The 24,258-nt window shown below is 34.7% G+C and overlaps 3 protein-coding genes across 3 annotated transcripts; 1 reads left to right on the top strand and 2 right to left on the bottom strand.

The window, feature by feature from the left end:
* Positions 1-111: 111 nt before the first annotated feature.
* On the bottom strand, positions 112-726 carry LOC130934645 (putative F-box protein At1g67623). Its single transcript, XM_057864194.1, has one exon. It carries the CDS (start codon positions 724-726, stop codon positions 112-114), a length of 615 nt encoding a protein of 204 aa, XP_057720177.1.
* A 744-nt stretch (positions 727-1,470) lies between these two features.
* Positions 1,471-2,229, bottom strand: LOC130934643 (uncharacterized). Its single transcript, XM_057864193.1, has one exon. It carries the CDS (start codon positions 2,227-2,229, stop codon positions 1,471-1,473), a length of 759 nt encoding a protein of 252 aa, XP_057720176.1.
* A 12,002-nt stretch (positions 2,230-14,231) lies between these two features.
* LOC130934642 (GDSL esterase/lipase At5g14450-like) lies at positions 14,232-18,859 on the top strand. The gene is made up of 5 exons (XM_057864192.1): positions 14,232-14,487; positions 14,924-15,130; positions 15,195-15,358; positions 15,844-16,201; positions 18,574-18,859. The coding sequence occupies exons 1-5, from the start codon at positions 14,232-14,234 to the stop codon at positions 18,822-18,824; spliced, it is 1,236 nt and encodes a 411-aa protein (XP_057720175.1). The 3' UTR covers positions 18,825-18,859.
* The last annotated feature ends 5,399 nt before the right edge of the window (positions 18,860-24,258 follow it).

Below are 24,258 nucleotides of genomic sequence, written 5' to 3'. Positions count from 1 at the left end.
TATATTTACTAGCCCTGTTACATTATGCGATTACAAGAATAAGGTAAAATACACCATCAGTTCGCATAGCAAATAGCATGATCGGCATCTCCATCGCTGGGGTTTACAAAACTACTTAAACGCAATAAGTCCCAAGAACTTCCGCACCTCGTATTCGGCCAGGCATTGCACACACGTCACAGTGGACAGATCGCTGTCGTCACCAATGGTCCCACGGGTACGGCAACTACCGGAACGGCATGACACGGAATCTTCTGGGGTCGCCGGGGGTATATCGGACCACGGACCGGCGAACACCTGCGTGAAGACCTCCCTGCAACTTTCGACTTTGCCGGAGTCACGAACGACGCAAAAAAGTTCGAATCCACGGCTGACCTCATCATCTGTTTTGTCGCCGAGCGACAGAAGCAGCATCGCAGCGATGTAGCAGGCCTCCACATCGCCCAACTCTGCTGCCTCGGTCAGGGTCCGCATACCACCTCTGCGGTGGCCACACCAGAATAAATGAGACATCCCAACGCGGAGCATAGCGGCCGGATTCCGCGCTATGGCGCATCGACGCAGAAATGTCATTGCAGGCGTACCGGAGTAGTCGAGGAAGCAAGCGATAGGCAACACCGACACCGACGCGTGCCTGTACACGGCGTCGGAATTGCATGCAGATGCAAATAACCTGCAACTCGCCTGCATGTTGAACAGATCCTCAATCGAATTCGATGCAACCATCGTGGCAATACTCGACCATAATTCGACAGGAAGAAAATTCGGCAGACACTCGTGCTGAATGGATGCCTCCAGTTTCGTTTTGTCCTTTTGGGAACTTCCGGCCATTTGGAGGGACTTCGAGGACGGATTATTGGAGATTACAAAAGGAGGATGGACGAATTTGTAGATGCCCTTGTGGCATTTTGCTTTTAATATAATATACTGCCGTTCGGGGGGTAGGGGGAGGGGGGTTTGCCCGTGGTTCAGTACCGCATACGTTTTCCTAGATGTTTTCGTTTACCGATGCATTCATATATTATAATAATTATATTGATTACAGAAGCATTTATCGTAATTAAATCATACGGCAGATGGCCGACGTTTTAGTCCAAGGTCTTACGGGTCAGTGCAACAACGGGATGGAGACACCATCGACCGACGCCTCCCCTCCCCGGCAATGTATGTTTAGGATTACTATTGCACTGTTTAGTCGCAACGCTAATATTGAAATTTCGATGGCCCGTTTTTTTTTTATTTTTCCTTTTTAATTTATTCGGCTTGCCCTATTAGCGAATGAAGTAATGAAATAGTGCTTCTATCGTAGGTTATGCGTGTGACCGTTTAAATGTTTGAAAACTGTGATATGCATCGGTTCGAATATGTGACTTTTACGGTCAACGACAGCGGGGATTTACAAGGACACCCAACCCTAAACACCCGACTCATTAACAATGAAATACGTTCAGCTTCGGTTAAAGCGAAACTTCATCTGAAAGTAAATAGACTAAAGAAATGCAACACCTCCAACTCGGCAAGGCAGTGGACGCAGGACACAGTAGAGGAATCGTTGGTGGCACCCATGGTTCCTTGGGTCGGGCAGACGGTTGACCGACAGACGACGGGCTTCCCTGGATCCGACGGGTGCACCCCAATCAGCGGATTTGCGAACAACTGCCCGAAGATTTCTCTGCACATTTCGATTTTTCCAGCAGCCAGCACGTTCTCAAACATTTCAACCCCCCTACCAGCGTCCGTCGCGTCCCCAACACCTGGCGTCAGCAGCAGCATCGCACAAATGTAGCGGGCTGGGACATCACCCGCATCGGCGGCCTCAAGCAGGGTGTCGACCCCACCAACAAGTCGGTCCATCCAGCAGAATTCTCTCATCCCTATACGGAATATAGCGCCCGGATTTCCTGCGCGCGCGCTGACACTCAGGAACCCATCCTCAGGACGGTCCTCCAAGTCGTAACCGAACACGACGGGTATCTCCGCCATGGAGGCCACCTTGAACACCGCAGATGAGCGGCAGATGTCCAGAAATACCTTGCAGGTCGCCTGCATGTTAAACAGATCCTGGATGGACGACGACGCAACCCTTAATGCAATTCTCTCCCATATCTCGCGAGGGAGAAGGGTCTGCGGACAGACGCGCGGTGGGACCCCTTTCCCTTTCCCTTTCCCTTTCCCATATCCGGCCTTCTCTCCTATTCTGCCTTTCTCGGTGGTTGCACTAGATCTCATCCTGTTTGACCTAAATTTAATGAATAGGTGGTGGAAGGGGAAGTTTACAGGAGGACCGTCGGTAGAATGGATCACAAGATGAGGGGAAGGAAAACTGGGTACTGAACTTATAAAATGCAAAACGGCTCACCAGATAAGTCAGGAACCGTGCCACGCACGCCTTCATTTACGCCAGCTGTAAGTCTGTAACCGATGCTTCGTTTTTAGGGTTGGCACGGGAATCGAAGACATCTTAAACGTCGGTTTAGAACCTGAACGCTAAAAAATAACTTTAAATTTAAATTTAAAACTACATTAAATTTGTTATCCCTTGTTTTTTCGTTAAATATAAATATCTTATTTTTTCAAAAAACAAACGACTTACATTAATTAATAACACATTTTCTAATTAAAAAAAAAGTATTCGAAGCAGCTTCTCACTTTACACTATAAGGCCTACGCTCTATAGGTATACGTGCACCGTAATGACAAACCCTATCCCTCTCAGTGCTTCTTTCCCAGTTCTTCACTGACCGTTTCTCCTTCTCTCACCTCTCCGTCTATCCTTCTCCACATCCTTAATTCTGCGACCCTCCACTGCTCTCTCCGTTGTGCACTACCGAGAGAATGTCGAAGGGGACCGTCAACGACAACGGCGCCAGTCCCGTCAAACTCAAGGAACGGCCCATGTCCAGAATGATCGACGTCGTCCGTACAGATGAAAAGTCCATCGTATGTGACTTCGTTCAAGCCGAACTTCTCAGGATGGAGGAAATTTGGGAGGCTAGCGTCGAGACAATATCACAGCAACTCTTCCGTGTCAGGTCCGAGAACTTGAAGTTAATGGTCAAGTTGAACAACATGGAGGATAAACTGGCTCAAGACGAGAAGGCAAGGCGTCTTGAGGAAAAGTTTCTGCGCATGGAGCAGAGACAGTGTGATGCGACCGTTCGCCGAATGTATGACAGAGCAAACGAAATGATGGCCGAAAGCTCAAAGTGGCGTGACCTGGCACAAAGGGTCGTCGATGTTTTGGAGGTCGAGGACAAATCTTTGTCCCCTCCATTACGCGTTCAACCGGAGCAGAGTGAACACAGGGACGGAGGAATTTGACCTGGTGCACATGTGTGACATATCTATGTTGTGTTGGTTTCTGTCGAACCCTGTAGCCCTGAACTTTCTATTTAGTTTGTTTCTTAGGTCGCCCTTGTTTTCGGTAGATTAATATTCTGTGCTTGTAGTCATTATAATTCCTTTTAATCCAGATGCGGTTAACTATCAACATCTTCTCATCTCCTGTATTGTTAGTAATAATTTGACTATATTTAAATTGAAATAATTTCCCATAAATACGCAAAACACGCCCTTCGGCGAATCGCCATTGAGTTAACGATTTTTGGGCTGTTCTGTATCGATTCAAGGATTACACCAATTTTTTTCCAATATCCAAAAAAAGGGCAAACTTTTTTTATATTCGATTGTTACTGGTGTTTTTCATTAATATTATAACATTTTGCTGTAATACTGTGTCATGGGATAAGAAGAAATCGGGCTAAAAAATTTATATATGAATAATTTAAATGTGAAATTCAAAAAATCGTGAATAACGATTTTAGGTAAGTCAGAAAAATTAAAAAAGGTTATTAGACATCGTAAATTACGATTTTAAGTAAATATAAATCGTTTATTTTCCCAAAAATAAACCAAGTACATCAATAACTTCTTTATTTGACGAAGCTTCCCAATTTACACGGTATATGTATACGTGCCCCTTAACGACAAACCCTACCTCCCAATGCTTCTTTCCCAATTCTTCTCTGCCGTAACTCCTTCTCTCACCTCTGCGTCTATCCTTATCCTCTTCCTTATTTCTGCCACCTTCCACTGCTCTCTCCACTGTGTACTTCTGAGAAAATGTCGAAGGAGACCGTCACCGACCCCACACTTAGTCCCGTCGACCTCACGGAAGAACCGATGTCTAATCTGATCAACATCTTCCGTACAAATGAACAGTGCGCGGATTTTGACCTCCTTGAGGCCGAACTTCTCAGGAGGGAGGGGTTATGGGAAGCTAGGAGTGAAAAGGCGGCAGAGGAACTCTTCCAGCTCCATGCCAAGAACGTTGACTTAATGGTCAAATTGAAGCAAATGGAGGATCAACTGGAGGAAGAGAAGAAGGCACGGCGACGGGATGAAAAGTTGCTTCGCAGGACCTTGCGACACTATGACGTGGCCGGTCAACGACTGTATGACAAAGCAACCGAAATGATGGCGGAAAGCTCAAATTGGCGACTCCTGGCAAACAGTGTCGTGGATGTTTTGACAGCCAAAGAGAAATCTTTGTCCCGCCAGGCAGGCGTTCCACCGGAGCAGGGTGAGGACAGTGACGGAGGTATTTCAACTAGTTCACATGGGTGACATCTTTATGTTGTTTTCGTTTTTTGTCGTTGACCAAAGCCTTGAATGATCTATCTGGTTTGTTTGTTTCGTCGTCCTTTTGATCTTATGAAAAGCTAATTAAACCTGTGTAGCGATTATTATATCTACTTTCATCGGGTCGTTCTCTGCTTATCGTGAATTGTTTGTTGTTACCAATAACTCAGCCCCTATGCCTGTAATTCACCCAAGTGAAACAAGTCGTTTGAGCGATTTAGACAAAATTACGGAATTGTCTCGAGCCGTTATCATTTAACGTTTACCACGCATGATTCCAGAACATTTCGGCAACTATTTACAACTCATGATTCCAACTAAGATGCTTGGATCAACAAAGATTACGAAGGGACTGGTTTATACAAGTACGTACCTCAGTGTGATTCCCTTCTTTGAAAAGTACGCGCTTTTTTTTTTGGGGGTTGTGAAAAACGTAAACGTACGCGCGTTAATCTGGCGAAACACCTCCCGCCTTTTAAAATTTTTTTATCTTTTTAATAAATAACCCTTAAACCTGATTAGACTGGTCATTAATTGGAAATTAATGTGGGTGCAATTACAAACGGCAATAAACGGATTTCTAACAAAAGCTATCACCACCGAATGTATTCAAAATTTAAATTATAGCCTTAACCAAATCTTATCAATCATTCCACTTCAGTGAGTCAGCGAAAAATCCGTTCGTGTTGTCAGCCTTTGCCCGTTGATGGATGCACGAATTGATGTAGTCCTTGGAAGCAGGTAGGTTGTTCATAATTACACTTATTATTTTGTATATTTACGGTTTTTAAAATTTTTTTTTATCTGGTATTTGGGCCAGAGAAATAGACTCCACCCAAAAACGAAAACCCGAACTCGCCAGAAACCCAACCCCTAGTAACCGACCCCACTCGAAGCTCCTATCCTCTTCAGGGACGAAACTTTTTGGCTTCTCCGGGAAGACTTCATGGAAGGGTGATGGGATGGCGCACAGTGCTAAGGGGTGGAACTCTGACTAAATTAATTAATTAGATAGGATTCACCCTTCATATCCCCTCAACTCACACGCTGTCCACTCTCTTGGTGTTCTCCTAACGAGGAATATATCCTTCTTCTCTATTGGTGCCTGGACGAGAAAATGGTACGAGAACTCGCGAAAGGCGACGTCGTTAGGGTTATCAAAGCGGCAGGAGATCCGTCGCGATCGATGGTAGGTTAAAGCTTGCTCTTCTGTTCTTTCCATTATTTCTGACTCTCCTCTCCGCATTTTGTTCTATCTCTGACGCCGACTCCTCATGTGCCCTTATATGCAGCGTCTGCCGTTGCCGATTGAGCTCCTGCCCAAAGATAGCAAACATCTCTACGTCACGGTCGCCGATGGGTCAAACCATACCTACAAGATTGCATTCACACCCAAGGGGTGGAAAGAGATCACTCTCCGCAGGGGATGGCAAAGGTTCTATCGTGAATACAAGCTACAACCATCTAACATTCTGCTGTTCAAGCACAAGGGCAGAGACGACTTCAGCGTTCGCATCTTTCAGTCACCGGGTGTCGAGATGTCGTATGCCACGTCCGGTGATGAAGCCGTCGATGTCACGCCCCCCAAGGTTCGACGGAACCGTACACGCGCTCCTGAAGCGCCCCGCCGTCGAACGGGGTGCATCAATGTCCCCAGGAGCGCAGCTGCAGCTGAGGTGGAGCAGACGTTTCGGTCCTAGCACCCCTTCTTCATCACGCACATCACCAAAAGGCTCTTGGGCACCCACTTCCTGGTAATGGCTTTCCTTCTCCACTATATATACACGTGTTACGTTCTTCAACTTTGGGAACCGCATTATCTGTTTTCTTACCCTGCTGTGTCCTCTATTAAAAGTAATGTGGCGGCCTACCTGGTCTACATAAAGTGTTGTTCTTTCGCTGGTCCTTACGTTGTTGGCATGTGTGCCCTCCTGCGTTTTCCACATCTTCTGTCCTCTGCTGTTGCTTAATTGTTAATCGTTGGCTATCTGGTGGATCGGTTGTTGACTTCAGATTCATTACAGAAATTTGTTCGTAATGTATGTTGTTGTTAAATACTTAAATTCCATTGTTTAGGGAAATAAGCACCCAATTGCATGCTAATTGTTCATAATGCCATCGTCAGTAGTTGTCGTTTCATTCTGATTGACTGCATGCACATTGCATTCATGTTACACATGTCCTTAACTTCATCTCCTTCTCCATTTTGGTTTGCCCAGCCAAATGTGCCGCACTTTGGAGACGACGTCAAGGATGGTGTCATGGTCACTCTCAGATCGGGGAAGATTTCCGTCCGGGCCGTCTACAGCAAATACGGGGGCAAGAGAAGGCGCAATTGTGGCGCCATTAGCCAAGGCTGGGTGGGTTTCTTGCGCAAGTGTAACATAAGTGTGCCCAAGCTGGCCGTCTTTGAGATCTCAAGTACCCACCCAGAAGTGGAGTTGTTGGTCCAATTTCTTGATTTTGAATGAATCCAACTGGGTTGATGAACTAGCTGAGCATGTTATTTTGGATTGCCTTTTCTGATTTCGCAACAACTTTTTCTGTTCTGATTGTTCATGTGTTGCAACTGCTAGACTTAACTCTTTTTGTACATGGTAGAATCTTATGACCGGTGTAACTAAGAACTTTTCAAAATATCAGTGTTCCTTAAATTACTTTACAATTCCAATTCACACAGCAGCATGGATGCTCTCTACACTAATTTGCAACTTCAATCCATACAGCACCATGGATGCTCTAAAATAATTTCCAGTTTAAATATAGGGCGTTACAAAGTAAAGTCATATAGCGGCCAAACATAGAACATCACGCATGATCTTCTAAGAAGCTAAAACACCTGCTGCATCACCAAACCTTTGCCTAATTTGAAGACCCACGTTCCCACTGGATTAAGCTGTGAGCGCACTAAAAATAATGAATGGTTACCAAATTGTGCCCTGTGAATCATAACCATCGTCCAAGGCAACGTCCGATGCATCGTCCCATGCCAGCTACGACGATACTTTCAGTTAGGCATTAACTCGGAATCGATGAACAGCAATACATAAATTGAAAAAGACGACTAAACAAATTTGTTGGCAAAGTCTTACCTCATCCTCCGCAGACGAGTCCTCCCTTCTGCAAGTTTCACCATCGCCCTCAGCACTAAAGTATGATGCACCCTCTTAGCCCAACACTTCAGCCCAGCATTGGTTTCAGAAAAAGGGTGCATCTCAGGGAAAAAAATCCATAGGCCCATCATGACTGACCCAAGTTCAACCAACTGTGTTCTAACCTAACCTGCCCGACCCGTAACACGATGGGTTTCTCCTTCGTCATGCTGTCGCCCACCATCCCCGCGCCGCTTCGATCCTTCCTTGTTGGGCGTCTCCGGCAAAGCCATGCATCTAGCCAAAACATCACTCCTTGTTATCGGACGGTCACCGTATCCAGCTCCGCCAAGGACGCTATGCAGATCTTCATCCTCCGAACCAACGAGTCGCGACAGAGGCGGCATTTCGGAGAGCAGGCAGCTTTCCAGTGTGACTCCGCGGGAGAAAGCTTCCTGCAACTCCGTTACTCCATTGATGGGTCAGTGACGGATACGTATCCAGCGCAGCTTATCTTGTATGCGTCAAACGACGTCCACGGCGCTTTTCCTTCCCTCTCAGCCCTCCTCTATCATGTCCGATTTGGCGTTAAACAGAATCACTAACAGTCATTAATTTAGCTCTTAAAACATGATAAAATAATTCCACATAAACCCAACTAATTTTTAATTGTAACAAAAATAACCAGCTACAAAGTGAAATTTGCACACTAACCCCTCTGACACACCTACACCACTAACCAATCATAAGAGGAGAGAGAAACAATAATCTCTACCATTGGATTGAAAAAACAGAGAGATCCGACGACCACCCTCAAATGGCGCACCGATCAGCCAAACATAAACATCATGTGCACTGGTGTGCCAAAGATTCTTGGCACACCGAATCCGTCCCCATGTCATTACTGTACTCTAGGGATAAAGTGTCTTAAGTTGGCAGTGTTTCATAACCTCGTGTCTCAGAACCCGAGTTACTCTATAGGATCTTTTCCGATTTGAGGCTAGCTTTCTTTTGTCAGGGGTGGGGGCTAGAATGTTACCATGTTGTAGTGCGAGATCATTTTCTCGGAACTCCTCAGTGAGAAACTATGGTTATAGCTTCGGGTAATCTGTTGCTTGAGAGCCACTTTGCTTGAGGACTTTTGATAAATCCTTCTATTAGCACCTTGGGGATGGCCTTGTCAATCTCCATTGAAATCATCATCTCATTTCCATAGGTTAGCCAAAAAGGTGCTTTTTTAATAGTGGATTGGAGTGTGGTACGATATGACGAGAAGACAGTACTTAACTAGTTCGTATGCCCGGAGCTCCTTAGCATCTTTGAGTCTCTTAAGCTCTTTGAGCACAACTTTATTTGCTGCTTCCACTAGTCTATTTAATCGAGGTTGTTCGACTAAGGAGAATATTTGTTTAATCCTTAGTTCTTATATGGATTTGCAGAAGCATTTTTCTATGAAAAGGATCCCATACAACTTCCAAAATGCTAAATCGAGTGACGATTTGTCTCTTACATGGACTAAAGTCTAATAATAAAATATAGTTACTTAATTGTAGCTGTAATTGTGTTAGTTGGGAAGTTAAAACTAATTATGATTATAGGAGTTAGCTGGCTATTTGTTAGTTATATATAGTATGTGACTTTCTTGTAAGAACTTGTTGAGAAAATGAAGTTTTTAGAGACTAAGAACACATTGTTTTGAATGCTCTGGTTACATTCTCAAATTTGTGAAGTTTTCTCCCACCGCATTCTTTTTGAACTCACATCTTTTTACATGGTGCGATGAATGTGAAAAAGAGAACAGTCGAAGATCTTCAAAAGAATCTGGATTTGGATCTTTCTTTCATTTTCTTACAATTTTCTTGATCGATTTCTATAGTGTTCTTGACTACAATTCTCCAAATCAGATCATTATTCCCCATCATTCTTCTCTCCTTCATTCTTCTATACTCTTCCTTCGACATTCAACAATTAGCAAGTCAACTCAACCTCATGCAAGCAAATCGAAATTAGTCCAATTCAAATTTGGATCTAAACAATAATCCATACCTATAATTATAATTTTGACGTAATTAATTTATAGAATTATTAATTTATCCTTGATGACACTAAATTTAAAATTTTATTCATCTTTTAATTAAATTACATTTTTAACCTTCTTTTTATCTAAAAATGACCATAATACTCTTTTTACTTTTACACCTTTGTTTCATAAGATTAAGTGCTTGTTTGGACGCCATTATTTTGATAAAAAAGATCTTTTTTAATGAAAAATATCTTTTTTTTATTTTTTAAAGTGTTTGACAAATTTTTAGTAATAAAAATAAAAGCACTAGAAAAATAAAAAAAATAAAAAGCTGTAATTTACATCTGTTTTAAAAGATCTTTTTTTTTAAATATATTTTTTATATAATAAATAAACAAAAAAGTATTTTTATATTGTTATACCCAAACATAATTGATAGTTAAAAAAATTTTTTGCATGAGATACCCAAACATAAAATTACTTTTACTTTTCCATAAGATCTTTTAAAAAAAGATAACTCGAAAAAAGATTTTTTCTTAAAAGCTCACACAAACAAGCCCTAATATTAGTTTTCTATCCTCTTTTTAACCCTTATAAACATGACTTTCATGATCATTTAGTGACTGAATTTTCAGGGATACAGTTTTTTATTTTTATCCACTTTTAGTGACTTTTAAAACTTGCATCGTAAACCCCAAGTGCTCCAAATAATTTCAGTGGTGTCATACAATTTCTAGAGACAAATAAGTTTCATATATCACTCAAATAATAAGACAAAAATAGAGAAGCACGACTAAATTAACAGATTACAAAATTAAGCACAAAATCACCATAAAATGGCTTATATGAACATCAAATCAAGCACAAATTTATATTCTAACTATTTCTAACACTTACCTCTTATTTAATTCCGTTCTTAAACCTTTCACACACTAGAAAATATGCACATAAAGGCAGAGGCACGACTGGTGGTGGTGCAGTTTCTTTTTGGTTGAAAAGTGTCACAAAAATATCGAAATTCAACTACTTTTAGGTGTGCTCCATGGATGATTCAAGAATAGTTTTCTATACATGGTGGAGAGTAAGAACTCATCATAACTACTGTTTAACAAAAAAAAAACAGAAAAAAAAAGGAGAAGAAACAAGAGTTTATCTTGCCAAAATTTTGATATAAACACAAGAATTAGTGAAAACAGGGCAAGAGTTTGTGTTTGTATGGATTGAGTACTTGAAGAACACATGAAGAACAATGGAAAAAGAGTTGAAATAAGGGTTGAGATGCAGAGAACAAGTGCAAGAATTTTCTCTCTTTCTCTCTCAAGAATTCAGTCAAAAGAGTGTAAAAATGTGTAAAGTATTTTGTGAATTTTGTGGCCGATGCTTCCTTAAATAAAAAAATCAAAATCTTGCTAAATGTTATGATGGTAAAAGAGGCTAAAATTTTCGTGGTCAAGGCCTGGACTTTAATGAAGAATGGGCATGAATACGAGGAAACTTAGTCAGCGCTTGCGTGTCGAGCTTATCCACAGTTAACCGCAGTTAGTTACTCGATGTTAAAAACACAGCAGAGAGGGGTGAAAGACTAAGATAATCTCAGCCCAAAGGTTGAGAAGGAGAGACAAGTTACTTGGGTGACAAGTAAGAAGATTTCGGATCTTTAGGAGTCGTTTGCGAAATACTAGTCAAAAATTCGGTTCGAAGTAAATTTTGCCGTGTGGTAAAGTAATTAATGGTTAAGATTTATTCTTAAAGAAATAAATCATGAATGGATGACTAATATTAATCTTGAGACACAATTATTAAGGTAGAAATTATTTTTATCATTGATTTCGAAGTTTTCGAATACAAGAGTTTTTCTCGGTGCACGTAAAACTGTCATTAAAAGTGAATTTTCAGTTCAAAAAGTCTCTAGTGAGAAAAATAAACAGATGGTAAACTAAACTTTATTATTTACTAGTCAAACTTGACTTAGGAAGATTAATTACCCTCATTAAGTCAATTTTGACCTTATTAATAGTCTTTTTCTATTTAATTTTTTTATTTTTTACTATTGGACCGGCCTCACTATTTTTTATTAGGCCGTGGTTTGAAATTTTGTGAAATAAATTTTAAAATAGCCAAAAAAATCTGTTTATCAAAAATCATATTCTTACACATAACCTCACTCGCCGTGGTGGTGGTCTCTGCCGCCAGTTGTTAACGTTCATAAGGTCTTTGCCTTGAGCTTATAACAAACTAATGCTAACACCGTCACATTGGAGATGTCAGTTTGAGACTCACCGTCGAAGAGATTTTTTCAGCGGCATTTGCTTTGATCTCTCCGATGTGCCAACTCGTGATCTTTCCAATAGCCCACTTGCTCTACAGTGGTACCATTTAGAAGGTTGTGTCGTTGATCAGTTTTTGAAAAAATTTTCTGGTGACATTCAACCTTTTGTTTGAATTGGAACTCAGTCCGACGATACGTTCGCTGAAACTTGGATCTCAACCATACGTGGCTCACACACGCGGGAGATGATAAGGAAGATGATTCAAGTTCGTGAGGTTGCCATTGGAATTGTGTGAGTGAGGCTGATAAATTCACATTTTATGGTATTTATTTGCTTTAATTGGGTGAATTTTATTAACTTTTTTCACATTTACTCACTAAAATAGCATGGTTTTGTGAACTTCCTAGGTTATGCTTAAAAGTAAAAATATACTTTTTAGGTTCTAAAATTGCTAAATTTTATTCACTTTAATTCCATTTAATGCCTTGATGTGTTTGTTGAGTGATTTCAAGTTTAGAAGGCAAATATTGAATTGAAGAAGTGAAGAAAAAGCATGTAAAAGTAGAGAATTCATGAAGAAATGAATTCCAAAGCCCACTCTAACTCATTTTTGAAGCTATTTAAGGCCAAATTCAAGAAGAAACAAGGGGAGAGCAATTAGGTTTAGTTTAGTAACATGTTTTAGGTTATATTCTAGAGAGAGAAACTCTCTCTTCTCTTTAGAATTTAGGGTAGATTAGTTAAATTTCTCTTAGATTTATATTTTGATACTTGTTTTAATTTAATTTTTTTTTTTGCAATTTCTTGTTATTACATCCTTGTCCTCTTAGTTTTGCTTGTTATTTCCTTTATTTTGTCACTTTTATGTTCATGTACTATTGTTGGAATTGAATTTCTATTAATGTAATTTAATGTTTCTTTGTTTAATGGAATTGAATTTCTATTAATGTAATTTAATGTTTCTTTGTATTTGGTAGTTTTAGATTTTATTATTATTGCAATTTAATATACTTTTCTTTTTATGTCCACCAAATGTTTGATAAAATGCTTGGTTTAGTTATAGTGTAGTTTTTGACACTCTTGGCTTAGAATTGAAGACTTTGGTGACCTTGAGTCATTTATGTCTATTCTTGATTGATATATTAGGATAGTTAGTTGATTTGGTTTCCACTAATGCTAGTCTTTCACTAAGTTCATTAGTGAGTTGGCTAGGACTTGTAGATTGAGATCAATTATGCCTATTTGACTTATCATCGATGTTAGGGTTGACTAAGTAGAATTAACTCTTCATAATCATCTATGTTTGTAGTCAATGGTTAGGATAGGTAACCTAACTCTCAATCCTTGCCAAAGGGATTTTTAGCACTTGAATTTTTCTTTCTTTAATTAATTGTCTTGAGTTTGATTCCTTTTGATATTTAGTTATTGTTTATTTATTTTATTCTTTGCTATTTATATTACTTGCCTCTTGTCCTCGAACCTCCATTTTAGCATAGCTAGTAATTGAGTACTTTATTGCAATTCTTAGGGAGAACGACCTAGAATTTAAAATTCTTGGTTATTTTGTGTTGATCGTAACATTTTTGAATTAAACTTTGATTAGAGTTAATTGTTAATTTAAAACTATACTTACAACGAAAAATTATATTTTGTGAAATTCCAAACTCACATTTTGGCCTTCATCAGAGGCTAAGCCAGCGAAAATGACAGTTGAGAAGTTAAGTGGCCAAAAGTGATGATTGAAGAAGAACGAAAAAGATAAAGTGAGAGACTATAGAATTATTACTACTTATTAAGATTGTATAATGGATTCAGTTTAGATTAAAGGATTAGAATAGAGAAGGTGATACAAAGAGTATTTTGAGAATTTTATAAAATTTTGAACTGAATCAATTTCAAATTTAATGATAGGATATTTTTATCAAATGATATTAATTTTTCATATGTATAACACCAATTTAATTTTTTTTATAGTTAATTTTGTCAAGAATCAAATCTTTCATAATAAAAAATAATTATTTACTCTTTTAAAATAGAAAACAAAAAATGCCATTTAGATATCTTCCAATAAGGGAGGCGTCATTTTCTCGATTTCTCTTCAAAGAATATATTAGAATAAAAGCGACAATGTTGTGTCGAAGATGAGTATAAATAGAAGAGTACGTGAAGCATCGTATTATTTGTGTGAGCATAGGGACAATAATAATGGGCCCTCTAAGAACTGAGTTTGGATTTGTTGTGTTACTAATACTCCCGTGGTTTCTTAGTGTAGTAGCAGATGAACCAAAACCCGCAACCCCAGGTTGTGATTTTCCAGCTATATTCAACTTCGGCGATTCCAATTCAGACACTGGTTGCATGTCGTCTGCATTTTACCCTGCTATTTTGCCTTATGGTCAGACTTTCTTCCATGATGCTGCTGGCAGAGCTTCTGATGGACGCCTTATTATAGATTTCATTGGTAATATTCTTGCTGAGGCTTCTGTTCTATGCTTCTTTTGAGCTTATTAAAACACTGGTTATTGAATTTGTTTGGATATGTATAATTACGACTCCTCCAAAAGCCTGATTTTCAAGAGTATTGCCACCAGTACCCCCTTTTTCATAGATCTTAGATTATTGCTGTTCTCTTCATCATCACTTCTTTTAGGTCTTACATGAAGTTTGGAAGTAGAAAGTGTTTCAAAGAAAATAAGAATGTAAAATATCCTTAAAGGTAAAAAAAAATTAAAAAATATTATTACTGTTGATCAATGTGTTAATGCATACACAAAATAACTTTTGAAAATCCAACATTTTGTTTATACAGTTCAGTGAGCTAATCATCTCACCAATCAAGTCCGTCGAAAAAACTATATTAAAGATGCTAACTATGGATTACTTGTATATATATGCAGCCGAGAAGCTTGGTTTCCCGTACTTGAGTGCATACATAGATTCAATTGGAACAAGTTATAGGCATGGCGCAAACTTTGCTGCAGGATCATCAACCATTAGGCGACAAAACAGGACCTACTTTGATGGCGGTTCTCCTTTCACACTCGAAATCCAAACTGCCCAGTTTGTCCAGTTTAAGGCTCGCACTGCCAAGTTCTTCAACCAAGGTTTTCTAATTTACCATCATATGCATCATTGTTAAACTTATTATAATGTAGGTGTGATTTGCAGGGAAGGAAAATCCTTACACGGTTAACTTTCCGAGGCCAGAGGAGTTCGCCAAAGCCATCTACACATTTGATATTGGGCAAAATGATATCGCTCTTGGCATGGGCCACCAAGATTCCCAAGCACTCATCTCTGACATGCTTGAAAATTTTTTAAAGCAAATTAAGGTAAAATCTGTCACTAAGAAAAAATTAACAAAAGTTTAATGCTAATAGATAAATTCAACGGGACAGCTTAGAAAAGTCTTTTTGGGATTGGGAATTTTCATAAAAGAATTTTTTGTCGGTAATATATTAAAATAAAATAAAATATTATAATATTTCTATTTTCTGAATCTTAACATGGCATACCATACCTATACATTTTATAATATGGTGAATAGTACCATATTGTATTTAAATTATTAAAAAGGATAAATAAATAATATTTAATAAATTTTATATGATTTATTTTTTATTTTAAATATTTTATTTTTTATTTTAAAAGATAAGTTAGACAATTTAAACACCATAACAAAAACATTATAGAACTCACCTTATAATATTTAGAAAGTATGTTATTTATTTATGATAATTAAATGAGACAATAGCACCGACTTTTTCCTTCTCTTATGTGTGTTTGGCAAACACTAATTTAAGTGTACCTATGTTAGATATTATATGAACAAGGAGCAAGGGCATTTTGGATACATAACACGGGTCCAATTGGTTGCTTGCCATTGAGCATGCCTAAGCACAATGCAAATAATAATACTGCAGTTCAAACTTTTAATAGTTTTTGGCATATAAAAGAAAATACAGTAGAAAACCAAAAAGAAAACGACGTTGCCGTTTCTGGTTCACTTGATGAAAACGGGTGTGTCATATATGCAAACGACATAGCTAAAGATTTCAATAGTAAGCTCAAGAATGGAGTCCTCAAATTGAGGGCACAGTATCCAGATGCCTCTTTCACATACGTGGACATGTTCTCTGCTAAGTATGAGCTCATCAGCAACTCCAAAAGAGAAGGTAACTCTTTCTTTTAATTTTTCATCTATCTGAATTGTATTTCTTATTAGGGATGGTAATGATATATTGATATTCCATAAAAATGAGTTAATTCTCTGTTCTCTATGGATACGTGCTGGTATGAATACAAAAATTTAAAAACCAATTCTAAATGGAAAAAAAATGATACTTAAAATGTTGAACTTCAAAGTTTTTTTTTTCTGAACTTATTTTCCAAAAGGGAAAGTATGAGGAGCCAATGAAATATTTATACAATGTATACAATGGAGGTTTATGGAGTATTAGAGATATAATTATTAGTGTTACATTTTTTCATCAGTTGAAGCTTTTGGGATGAGTGGTATCATGACATGGTATTAAAGCGCTAGATATTCTAAATAGTATAGGGGATGTTCATTTTATAACTCAGACCCCGTTTGTTTTTCTGTACATGTCATAATGTATATCAATAATTTAGGATAAACGATTAAAATGACACCTAAAAATTATATTATTAACAAAAATAATTTAAAAAATTACTAACGAAAAATATGTTAGAAAGATTTTAAAATATAATTAAAATAACAGAATATTATATATAAATTCTCAAAAAGAACCTTAAATTAAATTTTGATGTGATTTTCTGTAAATACGATTAAAAAATTAAAAATTTTACATCTTTAAAATTTGGCATGATGCTAAGTAAATTATTTTTGTAATCTTTTATTTATGAATAACCAAAAATTTTAAAAAAAAAATAAAATAGTTTAATGATTGAATTTTTGTTTTAATTTTTTGTATACAGTTTTTAATATTTATTTAAACATTTCCAAAAAAATTTAAAAATCAAATGCATAACCCTCTTGCCAAATACAAAATTTAGTTTATTGCTTACAATAAATTAGAAATTTACTTCATCGTGTTGTTTCTTTACATACATATAGTTGAATGCATTTCTTATACTAAATGGTTCTTGTTTTTTTTTCAAAAGACTAATATATGATTAACGAAGACAGGTTACACATAATACCAGACATTGCCACAGATAAATGTAGAGCACCGATATAATGACAAAATGAATTGGCAGACAATATAATGGACATAATGTAGAACGGCATTATTCCCAAAATATAATAAATTAAAATGGTGATTCTTGACATGTTACTATGTTTTGACTTTTGATTGAAGACTTCAATATAAAAACAGAGAAACGCGCGACAAGGGTAAAATTTTTTAGGGAACAACTCACGTGATCTTGTTTTTGCTTAAAATTAATAGATGAAAATTTTTAAATATTAATTTAGTTAAATATATTAAATTATTTAATAATTTTTAATTATTAATTTTATATATAAAATAACTATACATAAATTTTTATTATAATTTTAGTAAAAAGACATTCGTTTCTCGTGTGAGATATTTAAATAATATTCTTCTCCACTTTATTTCTAAGATATACATTCCATTTTTTACAAAAATTAAATAACATATATTTTAATCTATTTAATTAAAATACTTTCCAATAATATATATATATATATATATATATATATATATATATATTAGTGGTAATTATTTTATTGATTCAAAAAAAGAAACAATAATATAAATAAATACTTATTATTATTGTATAAATTTTATTTATCATTAATATTTTAACTTGTTACAAAATTATTTAATTCAAAATTTTTTATATATTTTATGATTAATAAAAATATTAAAAATAAATAAAATTTATTACATTATTAGTAATATATATTTTATATTATTATTAATATTACTGTAGAGTAAAAAAATAATATTAAAATTATATTTTATTTATTTTCAATATGTTATCATTAATCATGAACTATATAAAAATTTTAGATCAAAGATTTTTGTAAAAAGTTAAAATATTTATATTATGTAATAGTAATAATAATATATTTATTGTTAAAGTAATAAATTTTATTTATTTTTAATATTTTGTCATTAATCATGAAATATATAAATAGATTTAAATTAAATATTTTTGTAACAAATTAAAATACTAAAAATAAATTAAATTTATTACATTAATAATAATATATACTATATTATTATTACTAATATATAATTATAATAATGATTATTGAAGAGTATTTTAGCCAAATGGATTAAACTGTATTTTATTTAATTATTGCAGAAGAGAAAAATGTATATTTTAAAAATAGAGGAGGTGTCATTTTTCTCAAAAAAAAAAAATTAATGTTATCATAAACATAGAGTAAATATAAAAAATATTAAGTATCTAACATTTCTCCAACATATGTTAGTATAATCTCCATTAATTATTTATATTGGTTTGGTCTCCTTTTTTAAAAGAAAATAAATAAATCACAACCTAATATATAGTTAATTGTATGTAATTGCAGGATTTGTTGATCCTTCAGAAATTTGTTGTGGTTATCATGAGGATGGGTACCATGTAAATTGTGGGAACAAAGCAATGATTAAAGGTAAAGAAATTTATGCTGGTTCTTGTAAAGATCCGTCAAAGTACATTAGCTGGGATGGTGTGCACTACACTGAGGCAGCAAATCGATGGATTGCTAATCGCATTTTAAATGGTTCATTGTCAGATCCTCCACTTCCTATAACACACTCTTGTAAAAGGACTCCATAGTGCCATTTGGTGTTGACACCATTCCCAAAAATCAATTGAGCAACTTAATTATTCAATAATTTAACTCTATTTATGTGACTTCTATCTTTATAATCTCATTTGGTAAATAATTACATTTTCTTTTTCTTTTTGGTGAAGGTATTTTCTAGTGGAAGAAATATTGGAAACTCGTGTTTTTGTTCCGGTGATGCACGAAAATCGTAATTCTTTAAAAGTGGATTTTTTATAAATAAATAATTTAAATATTTTATCTACGAATATAGATAATTTGTAGTATATTTATTATTTTTTATTTTCTTTACATATTTTGTTTTCACGATAAACGAATTAAAATTACTTATATCTCGTTTACAATGTAAAGAATATATATATATATATATATATATATATATATTGTTACAAAAAAATTATGATTAAAATAATATTTATGATATGATTTCGATCGATTTATAAAGTAAAAAACGACATAATTCATTACTATTTAAAACAAATTAGATAAATTTACAAATAAACGATATATAAATAATTTTAATTTGTTTACAGTATAATAAAATATGTAAAAAAAATAAAAAAAATAGTAATATGTTATAAATTACTTATGTTCTCGTAAATAAAATATTTAAATTATTTATTTATAAAAAAAAACACAGAATCAGTTGCTTATGAAAGATCTATTCTTTAATTTCTATGATTAAAAAAGTTGTTAACGGATAGTTTTTATAAAATAGCTCATTTTCGTTAATCTTGCAACGTCTCTTAGGTGTGACATAGCTATAAATTCATGTGTTGAAGCCTTATATTATATTTAGTCCTTCTTCTAAATTATATTCTTAAGGTTTCATATTAATTTCTATACATTTCAAAATAAATTTTGTCTGAATTCGAGAGACATTCAAAAGAAAAAACAACTATTTCTATTTATAAATTTTATAAATGTTGACAAAAGTATTCGTTAAAAAAAATTAATAATATACCTATGAAAAATTGATTCTATATGATAAAAATATTTAAATTTTAATTTTTTTATTGACTTTTTAATAGAATTTTTAAATTATCTCCCTTATCTTTACCATTTTTTTTTCCAATTCTTCCGCCCTCTAGAAATAACCCCTTTATCACCACCCCCGCTACGTCATCGTCGCCGGACGAATCCAAAAAATTTTGTGAGTAGGGACAAAATATACTTAATATGATAATAATTTTTATAATTATACTTTGTTATTATAAATATAATTAGTCTTTAAATGATCTAACTAACAAATTAAAATATTAAAATAATAATTTAAATAATAATATATAGATTAAAATTTTATTTTTTTAATTTTTATATTTTAAAAAAATTAAATAATTTTTTTATTGTAAATACAATTAAATGTCTCTTTTTTTATATGTCATTAAATAATTATGTAAAAATTTATCTCTCATACGATTATAAAATCAATTTTTTATAATATTCATATTTAAAAAAAATTCAACAGATGTTGTCCCAGAAAAAATTAAAGTTAACTTAAAAAAAATCAATGAATAAATAGTATTATTTTGATTTTTTATTCTATTATTATTATTATTATTATTATTTATTTAATATTTTTTATTTAATAGTCGATATAAGATTAATATTTTTATTAGTAATTTTTTATTTAATATTAAAATTAGTTTAATAACATCATTTATTTAATTTGAAATTAATTTAACAGAATAATTTTATATATTTGTAATCAAATCTAATAAAATATTGGGCTGAATTCTATTAACTACCAAATATTTTTATTATTTTAAAATTAAGATGTTAATCTAGTGGTAATTTATAAAAGAGAGAATAATGTTTTAAAACATATTATTTTAAACTGACTAAACAATCCAAATAGTATCGAAATTTACATCGCTAACAAAAAATAATTCTTAAAGGTGTTAACAACAAATAAGTTTCGAACAACTAAAAATACATTAAATATTTAATTTCTAAAAAAATATTTTAGATCGATGTCATATTTTGATGTAATTTTTTGCAAGTAATATTAAAAAAATAAGGTCTTTTCATTCTCAAAAATTTATAATTTTATGTCAAGTGATTTTTTTTAAATTTTTTAATTGTGAATAACTAAATTTTTAAATCATTTAAGAATTATTTTATCTACGCCTAAATTTTTTGGATATTAAATTGGTAGTTATCTCTATTTTGAACAAATAATCATATATATATATATATATATATATATATATATATATATATATATATATATATATATATATATATATATATATATATATATATACCAATGGTGATATTTACTAAGTATATAAATAGATTTTTTTAATTTTAAATTTATTTATTAGTTACAATTATAAAATAACAAATCTGTAATTATTTCACTCCTTCTTTTTTTTAAGGTTATTGTAACAAATTTATTTGAATCTTGAATTATCATTTGTTTCTACATAATTGAAGTTGACGAGTGAAGTTCAATCATATATAGTAGAATCAAATTTAATTATATAATGGGGACAAATAAATTTTGTTACTATGTATTAGTTAGAAAAGTTTTAAATTTCTATGCCCCCACATCCATGGACATGAATCTGTCCCTGGGCCTGCCGTCTTCACCAACTCACGCTCCGCCGCCGCCAATGAAATCATTGCAATTCTCTCTTTCTCTGCTCCCAACGTCGTTGAAGACCTGTTGTTGTCAGTGTCTCCATCATGTCCTCGGGTCTTACCTCTTCATCTCACTCTTAAGCTCTCTGAAAGGCTTGGTGTTAAAGTTTAGCTCAAAAGAGAGGACTTGCAAGATGATGATATGGACAATGATGACTCTGACATTGTTGTTCCCATGGCTCGTTCTGTAAGCATCAACGGCCGCGCCTATATACAATTCCAAACCTCATCTTTCACTTCCTCAGCAAAAATGTTGCTTCTCAACCCTTGTCCTTGCCGGAAGAGCTCTCCTTTTATGGCAGAAATTGATATAGCTGTTGGGAATAATACATTATTTTTTCTTGAGAAAATACCTTTCACAGAGAAATAAAATAGACGCAATCACAACACAAGAATTTAACGTGGAAACTCCAATTACTAGAGAAAAAACCACGGCCGTTGCCAAATGACAACCAGAGAATATCACTATGTGAAAATTGTTACAACACATAGACTTCTTTCTCTTTAACACCGGCACCCCAGTACACTCACACTCTCAAAGCAAATATTTAACTACACCTCACAACACTCTCTAATTAAAAGGTATAGAGAAAAAGAAAAGTCAGATACAAGCTTTAAGTGTTTCCGACTGGTGCAAAAAATATGGAGAACTTAACCTCATATTTATAGCCTAGGCCACCTACTCCATTTGCTATCCTAAATAATGTGGGACTAATTCAACCAAATTCTAACAATCTCCACCTTGATTGAAATAGTCACACATCTTCAGCTTCCATAGTCAACACCGACAATTCTTTGCTGCCATTGTCTATACCGACAATCATAGTTCAGAGAACTATCATACTCCACCATGAAAGTATACTCACTTGGAATTAGACCACTCCAAGCATTTCGCCTTGGTACAGATCGAAACCTTGCTGAAAATTCATGGTGCAACTTCCAAATTGGCTTTTCCTAGAAGTTCTTCAGCCATCGACATAACTCCGCCACACACCTTGCATCTCAACGCCAACCAATGCCCGTGTGCAATTGTGGACCCGATTGCCACAATTTATCCTTATCCATGGCAGTGTGATAATACCATGAGGATACTTCTTGTCTTTTAGAGAACATCATCTTCTCTCATAGAGAGAGCAACCAGAGATCTTCTCCTTCAACGCCTTGTGCAAACCTGATTGTATCAACACATCCTTGACTTGTATTTGCCACAAGCCAAAATTGATTCTTCCATCAAATTTCTCTATTTCAAGCTTCACAGCACTTGAATATCCTGACATTGTTGCAACCGTATACTGGAATAGTATAACTCAACTGTAGACCGTGCACTAAGAAGGGTCCCCAGGAAAGAGAGGTGGGTCACAATAGACACACTTAAATACCAAGTCTTTCCTTAGCCAGAACCTTTCCAAACTGCACTCTCACAGTGTCACACTGCCTTCCAGCAACAACAACAGCAACCAAAGATCAACCTCAAGCCACAGGACAAAATTCTTTTCTGATGTGGAAGGTTAGACTAGGCTACAACCACAGAGCATACTAAGAATAAATCCCACCAAACCGAAGCTCTGATACCACTTGTTGGGAATAATACATCATTCCCCCTTGAGAAAATACCTTTCATAGAGAAATAAAATAGACACAATCACAACACAAGAATTTAACGTGGAAACTCCAATTACTAGAGAAAAAACCACGGTCGTTGCCAAATGACAACCAGAGAATATCACTATGTGAAAATTGTTACAACACATAGACTTCTTTCTCTTTAACACCGGCACCCATTACACTCACACTCTCAAAGCAAATATTTAACTACACCTCACAACACTCTCTAATTAAAAGGTATAGAGAAAAAGAAAAGTCAGATACAAGCTTTAAGTGTTTTCGACTGGTACAAAAAATATGAAGAACTTAACCTCATATTTATAGCCTAGGCCACTCACTCCATTTGCTATCCTAAATAATGTGGGACTAATTCAACCAAATTCTAACAATAGCTCCGTTGAACAATGTTTGTTATCTCCAACGGACCACACTAGCAGGAACTCTTGACAAACACAAATTTTGAGTCAATGCCCTAATCATTGATTTTGTCCTTGTCTCCAGTCCCTGTCCTCCCATGAGAAGGTAATTCTCATTTTTATTTCAATACTCGTACAATAGATTCAAATTAATTGTGCCTTACATTTAAGTTTTGTATTGTTTTTTTGGAGTCTATGGAGACGTTGGAATTTGGAGAGAAAATAGAGATGGTGTGGAGTTGATGTTGATGTTGAAGATAAAAAGTAGGGGTAATTTATGTATTCTATTAAAAAGTTAATAAAAAATTAAAATTTTAATACTTTTGTTGTACGGAACTCATCTTTCATAAATACAACATTAGTTTCTTTCTTTGACGAATGTTTTTGTCAATATTCATAAAGTTCATAAATACAAATTGTTATTTTTCCTATTCAAATTTTAGTTCATTAAACTTATTTTTAAACACATATTCTTCCTAAAGAATTTTCAAATTTTTGTTTTCTACTCATTGTAAAAGAAGAATTTTTTTTGTTTGAGTGATTTGGAGGGTAATTCTCCATAGTATGAGACTTGCTATACACTGTAATCAGAAAAGACACCGAAAAGGTATGTTAAGTACTCAAGTAAAACATATTTAAAGTTGGAATTGCTTCAAATTCTTAGAGCTAGAGCTAGTGTTTCTAAGTTGAATAACATAGTATACGAGCGGTGATAAATTCTGTGAGACGTATACAAAGTGCTCTTTGTTGTTGCGAT

This window comes from Arachis stenosperma, chromosome 6, assembly GCF_014773155.1.
Source record: "Arachis stenosperma cultivar V10309 chromosome 6, arast.V10309.gnm1.PFL2, whole genome shotgun sequence".
NCBI classification, from domain to species: domain Eukaryota; kingdom Viridiplantae; phylum Streptophyta; class Magnoliopsida; order Fabales; family Fabaceae; genus Arachis; species Arachis stenosperma.
This window is presented reverse-complemented; position numbering and strand designations above follow the sequence as displayed.